The following is an 11,280-nucleotide window of genomic DNA, read 5'->3' on the forward strand; positions in this document are numbered from 1 at the left end:
ATTTTTGCCGTCTGCCGTTCGTGTAACCCTCGCAGCACCGCTTTCCGAGGCCTCTGCCGGGGTGGGAGAGGGGCTGACAGCGCATCTTCGGCAGCCGTTCCCCCCGCCGCCTGCTTACCGACCGTAGCGGACCGTCATGACCTTGTCCTCACAACTAACCACAAATACCACTGCTTACACGTAGCGCTGCTCGCTCTTTTTGCTCTCTCTGCTCACAGCATGACCACGCTTGCCGTGATGTTCGTTGCCGTCTTAGCCTAAATGGAATTTGTCCAGTGTAAAAAAAAATAAACAAAAAGCCAGACCTTTAGGATTTACCATGCATTGCAAAATTTTTCTGGTGCATGGCTTACGTGGTGAAGAGTTTGTGAGTCTCTGAACCCACTGGGTGGGTACCTCCGCTGTCAAATTTAGGCTCTTCCCTCCTATGATACCATTCAGGTGGTATCTCTGAGGGGAACATCTGACTTGCTGTGGTCACCCTGGGACACATCCCGGTGGCACACAAGAGCTAGGATCTGGTCAGGCTTTTCTCACCTTGTCCGTGGGCAGAGACTTTTTTCCAACAGCATCTCCCGCTGTCGTGCAACATGGGAAATTTTTTATATTTGCCATTTGTAGACTTTCTGGTAGATATGCAGATACTGGTGCGATATTTGCCCGAGCAGATGGCAGTGAGGAATACCTGAGCTTGCTTTTCTCAGCAAGCTTTTATGGATCCTTTAGAAGCAGTCCATGATCCGACAAGAAATTACAGAGCAGAGCTTAAAAACCACCTTATTACAAACAAAAATTCCTAAACCTATGGGGCAAAACACACAGCCTTGTCCTTGCAATCCACGTTACAGGCAAAGGAAAATCAATCTTCTGCTTTGCTTTCATGAAGAAGGGCAGTGTCGGCTCTCTGCCGTAACCCTTGTTTGGACCCAAAAATCACAGAAACAACCATATTGCAGCCCACGGTGACGCGTCCCAGTGGCAAGAGAGTTCCTCTAGAGGAGTCGCATGGCCACCAGAGAGCTGTGTGAGAAAGCGAGTGGAGGGAACACCTCCGCACGCCCCTGTTGAAGATGACAGAGGGTGGCTTCGTGCTTCAGCGCAGTGAAGAAGAGGAGCCCTGCGGGAGTCTTTCCTATTGCACTGGGTTTAAAACATGATGTAGAGGCTAGGTGGGAGCAGCCACAGCAGACTAGGCTGAGAAGATGCTTCTGGCAGCCGGTGATGCTGGGGACACCTCCACGCCGGGACAGCTGGTGGAGACAAGCTGAAAGGAGGCTTTGAGCCGGCGTTGGGCTGAGGATGGCCAGCGTGGGTGGCAGGATGGGTAGCAGCGTAGCAGGATGGTTTCTGCAGGGTCCATGGTACGGCTGCTGGCACCGGTGATGAGGCTTTTGTTCTCTGCGGGGCCGAGGATGCCTGGTGCGGGTGGGAAGGCGGGTGCAAGGCTATACATACAGGCTGCATACAGGAACACCGGGAGCTGTGAATGTGCGTGGTGAAAGGACTGTGAAGGGCCCTCACGTCATAGCGGTGCTGAGAATGGCTGGTTTGTGTGGACAGGTAGGAGCGAGAGTGAAGAGACCTTTGCTTTGCAGTGACAGCACCAGAGAAAGCCACAGCATGGACATATGCTCTTAGACATTTTGCTAAGGATTGGAGCAACCTCTTCCCAGCCCTGGCCCCTGTACAGCTCTGTCAAGCAACTTCAGGCTTGGCTTGAGGCCTCCTCTGCCGTTCCCTCTCTGGGACCTCTTCCTCCCTCCCATGCCAGCCTTTCCAACCCCCATCCCAAACCCACCGCACTTCCCCTTACTAGCAGCACTGCCATCCCATGCTCTGGCATTCTGCACATGTATTTTAAGTGGAACCGGCTGTTGTCCTGGAGGTGACAACCCCTGCCAGCCATGTGACATGCTAGGTGACAGGCAGACTGCCAAACTCAGGACATCTGTGATTTTCTTCCCTCTTCCCTTCTGCCCAGCCAGCCCTGACGCTTTCCACCTGGCTCAGGGCCATCCAGAAAAGAGCTGACACTGCCTAGACTCAAATAGTCTTCAGGAAAGTTGTGCCTCTGTCTGCTCCTGGGTCTTCACCTTCCCTCCCCGTCCCCTCCAGGGGAAGGTAAAACGACAGCTTCTCAACAGGACACAAAAGCACATTGATGAGGAGGTGTGAGGGCTTGGGAGAGGAAGGAAACAGCTTGGAGAAGAGGAAGATTCAAGTACTCGGAGAAATGAAGGAGAGACAGAAAGGGTCGAGAGCAGAGAAAGTGAGAGAGAGAAAGAAAGGAAGGAAGCAAGCTCTGGAAGGCTAAAAGGGAATGAGGAAAAGGGCGCAGAAGAGGAGGACATGGAAGCTGGGAGGGCAGCAGAAGGGCAGAGGAGCAGCACAAGCTGAGACTGCTGGAGGAGCAAATGCAGCCTCTTCAGTGAGGAGGAGGAGGTATCTCTTGTGTTCCCACCATCGGTGGAGACCCAGGGAGACACCCTGGCCCCGTGCTTCTCAATCCACGGCTCTTTGCATTCTTCCAACATTCTGAGGGCCCTGTGCCAAGCAGGGCTGTCCCTGGGGGAGCTCCCGGCAGGGACCCCGGTGGCACCATCTTCCCTGCGCTCCCACGGCAGAGGGGCCGTGTGGTGGGGGAAGGGTTTGGCCAGGATCTGCTCAGTGCTGGTGGAGAGAGACCGCTGCAGCGAGGGGTGAGGGGGGTTGACCTCAGGGACAGCTTGGCCTGATCTGCACAGGATCAAAAGCCTGTGACACAAGCATGGCTTTTGATCTTAGCGCTGGGCAGGGAAAATGCACTCTCTGCAGCAGCAACATGTTCTTTTCCTCTGGATTTTGCTTCCTTTGGAAAATAGAGCTGTTTTCCCCAAGTACTTTGATGCTTCTCAAATAGATGCTACAGCCCAAGAACTAATTCTGTCTCCTCCCACCGGTCACTTCCCCTGAACCACAAAACATGTCAGTCTGTCACTTCTCCCATCTAGCCACTTCCAAGCTGCCATTTCCCCTTGGGAAGCCACAGCAAGACATGGCGATAAAATGCTGGGCCACCACATCCTCAGACCAAGCAGCTGCCTTCGCACCCACTGAGGACCAAAGAGAAATCTCTGCTGCCGTCACTTGAAGACACTGCATGCACTGACTCCACCATCTCTCCTGGAGTCTCTCCTTGCCATGTCCCCCAGTGATAAAAACAGGACCACGGCATGCCCCACACCTCCCACCTCTGAAGCCCTTCTGCCCCCAGAAATCCTTCCCCCTCATCCCTGTTTCCCCCAGGGAAGACACACAGCTGAGACACAGAAACGAGGGAAAGGAAGATGACAGACAGTCCGCTGGGCAAAAATCAAACCGAGAATGAGGACACTCTGGGAAGGACGGGGGAGATGCCTTTGGTCCCTCTCTGGCACATAGGTAGGCACACGCGCACACACACACACACACTCACACTCGCATCATCTCATGCACACGGAGGATGCGCCACATGCTTCAGAGACAGGCCTGTGAGAGAGTCAAGGGTAGCAGGGGTGGGTTGTCACATCCAGAGACACCAGGTGACAGCGGGGGGGGGTGGTGTCATTCACAGGTTACTTTCATGGTTTTCCTCTGTTTCGACAGTCATGGGGGGCAGCCCTCCGTTGTCATTGAGCCGCTTGGCCCTGTAGGTCTCATAGTGGATGTTATGGGTCACTTCTTTTAGGTCCTGGAGGTGGGTCCTGCAGGGGACAAAGTGAAGATGGGGTTGGAAAGAGGAAGCAGTAACCAATATCCGCGCGGTCAGCATTAATCTTCTGATGATCATTTTATTCCCTGAGATAAATGGAAGATTTCTTTACTCAGGCTGGCTAACAAGCGTGCCCCTCTTTCTGCATGGTTGGTATGGGTGCTGACATACACAACCCAGAGCTGCAGCATCAGCATTCGAGAACACCTAGGCAGGATGCAAGATACGCGCTGAAATCCCTGGCTGTGCTTGCCAGTCTCCTGCCCCTCTCAGACCTGTGCCGATGGGACAGCTCCTGCCCTCCCACTGTGTCAGAGCAGACATGGACTTATCTCCTCTGAAGCGGTGATGAGACAAGGAAGCACCAGGAGGGTGTATCAGGTCCACTGCCGACCGCGACCTGCAGAGCACTGCTGTGAGCATCGTCCCTAACCTCTGTAGAGAGCCTGCAGGCTTGGATTGCTATGTGCGTCATGATGATCACTTGGGTAGGATGTTTTTACTGGAAGACTTAGGGAAAGCACGTCAGCTGCAGAAGGTATCGCAGAACAAAAAGAGGGCAGTAGGGTGATGTCAAAGCATTGTTCCTGGCCAAGCGTCTCAATACCCACAGGCGGCATGAGCCGGAGGGCTCTGGCTTTGAAGTGTGTTTCCCTTATTTTCCTCTTTTTGGTGTTATTTGAAAACCTTATTGTATTTACAGGGAACAGAGGTGACCCTGGATCTGCAGCTCCTCTACAGAATTTGGGGCAGATACCACTTGTGCTGAGACAACTTCATGAAACAGAGTAGAAATAAGACAGGACAATGAAAGCTGAATGAGAGATGGAGCTTTTCACTTCCAGGTCATATGTTCCAGCACATCCCTCAACCTGGTAGGACACATGGTCTAGGATGTGGTAGTGGCCTCTTTCTCACTGACTCCAGCCCAGACCTGTTGTCAGCAACAAATAGAGGTTGTTGCAACCTGATATCCTCAATGGGCTGTAAGGAGGGTGGTAGTACCCTGCTTTTCTCCAGGTGTCCAGCTCGTACGTGAAAACTAGAGCCTACTTGACATAGTTGTCATGTCACTAAGAGAGGCACTAGAGTATCTACCCCTTAACTCAGCCCAACCCTACACCACATAAGCTTTCACTGCCTGAAATGTACTTTATTTTCTTTTCCACAGGGGCTATTTCATGCTAAGAAGGTCTCAGGAAGACTCCGTGCTCATCAAGAGCAAACTGATGCATGACGATGGCCTTACCTGATGACAAAATCTCTAAGTAGGGCAAATTCACAGTGAGTGAGGTTTTCCACTGAAAAGAAAGCAAATAATTGTTACATTTGATTTTTTTCAACAACCCCTTTGTGGTTACAGAGTGTGGGACCAGCCATGGGGCAGGTTCCAGGTGAGCAGAGCCTGCATGCTTCAGAAAGGGCAGACGGTTGTCTGAACGCCACGCTGTCAGGCATTGAGGAGACGCGCTAAGAGGTGCCGGGCAGTCACATGTGAATTTTCATTTGAAAACCAAGGCAACCTCAGGAGCTCAGCTTCACACACCGTGGGGTTTGGAGCGGCTCCAGCTTCTTCCAGTCGGCGGTAGTGGTACCGCATTGACCATGGCAGTTCCCTCCCAGCAGAGCTATTTGAGAATTCTCCTCTTGCTTGGTTTCAAAACGTTTATCGCAAAAGGGGTGGGGAGGTAGCCGTGGGATATGGTATCTGGACCCTGTTAGTGGGGCCTGCAGAGATACTTTCAGCTCCTAGAAGCAAGGGGTTTTTTACCTTCAATGATGCCCCAAGGTGTTTTCCTGCCCAGGACTCTTTTGCCATTCACTTGGTACTCCTTGTCGCTGCCCACGACTGCGAAGGGCATGCTTTCCTGCTGGGGAGAGACATGTGGAGAGACCTATTGAACCCATCCCAAAGAAGAGCACCATCGCTGTTCCCCATCCACCTTTCCTCCTCTCAGCTCACCAAACACAAGGCCTTCTGCAAGGGAAGAGGTTCTCCAGGGCAACACCTCACTGGCTGTCCTCTTCACCCGTCAGTGCTATCCCTAGCATTTTGGGCCCTGGCTTTATAGGTGTCCTCACACCCCCCGAGTTTGGTGGGTTGCTTGCAGCAGTGCCAAGGGCTCTGGACTGGGGGGCAGAGCTTTTCTTCACCCATCTCCAGCATTTCTGAAGAGGGGGATGACCAGAGAAGAAGTACCTTGGTGTAACCAGGAGAGGGTCTGTCAGCCCAGGGCTTCTCATATGGATAGCTGGCGGTGAGTATTTCTCACCAGGTTTGTAGCTCATCACCAGAAGAAGGAGAGGACTCAAAATAATCGTCCCCAACAAGACACATGAACATTCAACAAGTTTAGTGGCTGAAATGGTTGCACTGAGGAAGGCCAGAAATGGGGTAGGGGTGCAGCTTTCCTGGGAAGTGGGACAGTAGGGCAGGCTATTGGGGACCCAGATATCTCTAAGCACAGGGAGAAACCATCCGTTTCCAGAGCACAGGGTGCAGGAGACCCTGCTATCCATAAGGTTGTGCAGATGTTCATAGATTTACTCTGCTTTATAGATGTCCCTGGGCCTGGGAAGGGACCGCAATTACCACCGGGGTGGAGATTAACAAGCAGTTTATTTCTTACGTGTGAGACTATCCAAACCTAGAGCAGTGATGCTGACGTGCGGAACAAAATGTGGTGCCCTCCTCAAAACCAGTAAGTTTGGAGAAGAAGGAAAACCCATCTCCAGAATGTGTGATGTATTGCCAAATGGGAAATGATTAATTAAGGTGGGGAAGGTGGGAAATTCTGTTGGGGCTGCAACAGCTGGGGGAGTTGAAAGGGCAAGTGTGAGGCTGCAGTGCGAGTCTCCTGGAGTTTCTTGAGGACTGCCATGGAGGCCAATCTATTTTCATTAGTGGCCTAGCCACAAAAATGATGAGTGGGAGAATTGAATGCACTAGCATCACAAGGCCAAGAGGTGTTGTCACTACAAAGGCAGACTGGGTTATTATCCAGGAAGATGCAAGTTTGAGGCACAAAAAGCAGCATTTAGGGAATAACATCAAGAATTTCTGCTATGACTTCAGAGCTCATGAACAAGCAGCGACTGAAGGAGTGGAAGGACGTCATGTGCTGGTTGGTCACAAGATAACCACGAGCCACCAGTGTGATGCAATTGTTTAAAAATTGTTTAAAATACAGGCTACCTAGGGAAGTGGTAGAGTCACCATCCCTGGAGGCATTTAAAAGACGTGTAGATGTGGGGCTTATGGACAGGGGTTAGTGGCGGACTTGGCCATGCTAGGTTTATGGTTGGACTCAATGATCTTGAAGGTCCTTTCCAACCTACATGATTCTGTGATTCTATGATTCTATGAAAAAGCACATGTGGTCCATGGGCTTAGCAGTTCTGATCTCAGAAGAGACAGGGGAGCATGGGGTACCAGCACCAGTGCTAGAAAATCAAATCAAACTGGAGCAGGCACAGACAAAAGTAAGTAGGAGCGTGGACTACTGAGGAATGGGAACCTCATCCAAAGGAGCTTCTCTCCTTTAGCTGACCAGAAGGTCAGCAAAGGATAATGTTGTTCTCTATGAATGCCTTGTGTGGTGGAGGGGACCACTAGGTAGGAGAACTGCTTGAGTCAGTGTTGGCACAAGAACACAGATATAACAACCTGGGTACAACCTGGCCATGAACAAACACAGGCTGGAAATTAGGAGACGGTTTCTAACACTTTGAGAAAGGAAGGATGGGACAAGCCTTCTGACAGGGGCTGGGGGAGCAAAGAACTGGACTGCTTTTCAGGTTGAGTTTGGTCAGCGGATGAGAGGGCTCATGGGGCAGTTGTTTGGGACAGAGGCTGGAGATCAGCCACGCACCAGGCCCCTTTGGTTCTTAACGGTGGCCAAATGGAGCATTCAGCAAGAGGAGGTGAAACATAGTCCTTCCTCACTCAGCCTTCATAGCACCCTGTAGTAACCACAGGGACAAATTAAGCTGGGAAGGAGGAATGATCAGCCCTTATATCCATCTTTCATTCAGGGACCATGAAGCACTTAAAACCTTCTAGTGATGCATGTCTGTTTTACAGTCATTAAATATAACAAGCCCTCATCCCCCCTTCCCCTCTCACAATAAAATGTTTCCTACCCTGATTTTGTCGTTCTCTGTTTTATCCTCCAAGTCCTCATCGAATTCTTTCTGGGGGTAAAACTCGATCCCATTTACTTCTAGCTCTTTGCGCACCTGGGCAGAGAGACATTTTGGAGCACAAAGCAACACAAACCCGAAGAGAAGGCAGGCGCGACGGCCGGGCAAACACATCTGGGACATCCTTCCAGCAGGCAAGGGCTGGAGGGATCGTCCCCAGGGAAGCGTGCAGCAAAGTGAGGACACACGGCAGCCACGATGAGTCTTTCTTCCCCAGCCCTGGTTACTTGTCTGGCTCTGCCGTTCCCGTGACAGAGCATATCACGAGATGTCACAAGGATACACACATTTCTTCCCCCTCTAACAGGTGCCCTCAGGGCCATAATCAGCTGCACCTGCAGGACTTGCCCACCAACCCAGCGCTGGGCTCTGTGCGTGCCCTGTGGACTGTGCTGCAATCCCAGGAAGAAGGATACCGCTCCCTTCTTCCACCTCTAAGCTGGGACAGGGAAGGATCCCATGCAGGAGCGGCGATACTCACTCTTTGTTTGAATTCGATCTTCTCCTCCAAGGTCATGGTGTCAGCCTTGGCAATAACCGGGATGATGTTCACTACCTTGCTGAGATGTTTCATGAACTCCAGGTCCAAAGGCCGCAGGCTGCAGCCCAAGAGGGAACAACATGGAAGGGGTCACTTTACCCTTCTCGCCTTTCGTCCTAGTGACTCTCCCAGCATTAGGGCATCAATGAAACCTCCCTTGTATGTACCCCGCTTGCTGCCACTATGCTCTCATCTCCTTCTTCTCATCCATTCTGCCCTCTCCCAAAAACCACAGTGACGTTTCTCCTGCCCTTGTTATCCTAGACCTTTTCAAGCCCCGCAGCACCCAAAGTGAAGCTAAACAGTGGCAAAGCCCGCAGGCAGGACCCTTGGGTCCGTGGCTGAGACGGAGCAGTGCAGGGTATATGGCTGGTACAGAGGCACCAGGGGCTTGAGGAAAGACAAGGGACTGTGTACGTACGAGTGGCCCGTGGGGGAGATGAAGTAGAGGCAACAGTGCACTCGCGTGTCTGGAATTCGTTTCTTCCTTGCAATATTCACCTCTTCTTTCAAAAACTTTTCATATTGCTCGTTGATGTATTTCTCAATAGGCTCCCAGCTGTTAAGGTGGGAGAGAGAGATGAAAAGACAGGTACAGACCTCCTCATGTTCCTGCCCACAATGTTCCTGGCTCTGACAGCAGCAAAGCAGGCTCAGGCGTAAAAAATATCCACCACAAGCATCTCACCATCAGCAGAGGTGTTTCAGGCACTCTGTTCTGGGCACGGAAATAGGCACTCGCTATGTAAGATGTGCCTACCCATGAGCATACTCACAGACCCATGGTGTTCCCAATCCCACGCTCCCATTACCAGGCCTGACTGCAATAGGATCCCAGGTGCTTTCCGGGCCAAGGAGATGAGAGTCGTTCCATATACCATCTTAACTCCAGCCCTATCAGCGACACAAGGCCTTGACCATGTCAAACTCACCAGTTCTCATTGTTGATCTGGTCCCCAAATCCCGGCGTGTCAATCACCGTCAGCTTCATTTTGACACCACCTTCTTCAATGACTGGGGAAGAAATTGCAAACAATCGTACGCCTCTCTATCATGAAACATGTCTCTGTGCCCTACAAGGGAACAGGAGCCCGCTGCCCTCATCCCTGCCCAGCAAGCATGACCAGGCCAGGCTGGCTCATGCCTCAACAGTTGTGACCCCCACTTGCATTTCTGACCCCAAATTTTGGTAACCTCTGCACCAAAGCCACCTTATACCATTCTGCCACAGGAAAATGGATTTGTGCTCAGTCTGTGGCCCAAAGGTAGAACCTACCTTACACAACTTGTCCTCCCTCCAACGCATCATCCTCAGTCTGAGGCGATGCTCATTGCTCCGCACCACTGAAGCTGTGCTGATGCTTTGCCACAAGGAGCTGCGCTCTAACAGGCTCGGGACGGGACCCGCCAACGCAATGTGAATAGGTTAGTAAGCGTCTGCAGGTGGGAATGACTTACAGCAAGGCTTGATCCACACATGCAGAATAATGTCTTGGCAGAAGAAATATCTATAACTCTTTTTCTACTCCTCCCTTTCGGCTGTGGCATCTGTGGCATTGCTGTTTAAGAAAAGCTTTGGCTGGGTCTGAGGCCATCTAAAACTGACACTTGTCCTTTAGCTTACCCTGGAGAAAGGGTTGCCCAATACCAAAGAACTGTTTGCATAGACTGCTGGGGTCTTCTGCAAGACTGTGCTGAAGCATGAGTGTTGCCTCCAGCCCAGCGGCCTGACTCTTACCATGCCCGATGGCTTTGATCTCCACCGTCTTGGGGATCTTCTCCTCCCGGTTCCAGCCTGAAGATTTGCGGCTCACCTGGGACTTGAAGAGGGTGTTCACCAACGTCGACTTTCCCAGTCCGCTCTGACCTGAGGATTGCAAAGAGGAGGCTGGTGAACATCTGCCACAGCCCGGCGACGACAGCAGGCCCAGGGGATGGAGCCAGGCTGGCAGGGGAAGGGGCTGTAGATGCCTCCTTGCCTTGTGCAGGCTCTCCTTTCCCCCACCGCAAGCACTGTCTGCTCCTTCATGCCCTCCCTGCAGGGCTTGCTCTCCCATCCATCCTCCTAGGACAGACCTTGGCCATGGTTCCCAGTTACCTCAGCCGATCCCTGCTTACCTACAACCATGATGTTGAAGTCGAAACCTGTCTTCATGGTTTTCTTGCGCATCTGCTCAATGATGGTGTCGATACCGATGTAGCCCAGCAAGTTGGCGTTAATGCCCATGGGTTTCATCGGTACGACTGGTTTTTGTCGTGGCTCTGGGACCAGCTCGGACATGGCTGCTTCGTTTTTGCTCTCCAATGGCCCTGCGTGGGGAGAAAGATTGAAAAAAATCATCACTGAGATGTAACGAGGACCTCCCTGCTGACCTGTCACAGGGGCTGAGGGCAATTTTGTGCATCCATTTCAAGGGCTACTGAGGATGACTGAACGGCAAGATTTTAGCAGTAAGGATCTTCATGGAGGAACATCTACTTGTGTTTCCAGCACACTCGTCTATGTATCACTCCAGATGAGGAGGGGAGAAGTGGGGTTTGTTGAGCAGGCAACGTATCGATGGCTACCTCCAAACAGCAGCAGCCGACCCAGTAAAGCTGGCTGGGCTCCTAATTGGGTGTCCAAAGCTCTGTGTGTGTCTCCTCATTTTTGTCTCCCAGTTCTCACCAGGATCACCAGTGTTTTGCCCCTCCAAGTACAGCATGAAGTTTGAAATGGAAGAGAATTTCAAAAATTATCAAGTCCCGGCACTGAAACCACGTTTGGGATTTACTTGACCGGAGCGGCTGCGCTGCTGGCCATGCT

The 11,280-nt window shown here is 51.8% G+C and overlaps 1 protein-coding gene across 2 annotated transcripts; it reads right to left on the bottom strand.

The window, feature by feature from the left end:
• Window positions 1-3,155: 3,155 nt before the first annotated feature.
• SEPT3 (septin 3) lies at window positions 3,156-10,780 on the bottom strand. Of its 2 annotated transcripts, none has more exons than XM_009695275.1 (9): window positions 10,593-10,780; window positions 10,213-10,341; window positions 9,407-9,488; window positions 8,896-9,033; window positions 8,415-8,532; window positions 7,874-7,969; window positions 5,502-5,598; window positions 4,980-5,031; window positions 3,156-3,722 (listed from the first exon to the last, which is right to left on the bottom strand). In XM_009695275.1, exons 1-9 carry the CDS (start codon window positions 10,753-10,755, stop codon window positions 3,587-3,589), a joined length of 1,011 nt encoding a protein of 336 aa, XP_009693577.1. In that variant the 5' UTR covers window positions 10,756-10,780; the 3' UTR covers window positions 3,156-3,586. The 2 variants fall into 2 exon arrangements, with proteins under 2 accessions (XP_009693577.1, XP_009693576.1); XM_009695274.1 differs by having other exon boundaries at window positions 5,502-5,601.
• Window positions 10,781-11,280: the final 500 nt, after the last annotated feature.

Source organism: Cariama cristata, unplaced genomic scaffold (assembly GCF_000690535.1).
Source record: "Cariama cristata isolate BGI_N322 unplaced genomic scaffold, ASM69053v1 scaffold26602, whole genome shotgun sequence".
In the NCBI taxonomy this organism is placed as follows: domain Eukaryota; kingdom Metazoa; phylum Chordata; class Aves; order Cariamiformes; family Cariamidae; genus Cariama; species Cariama cristata.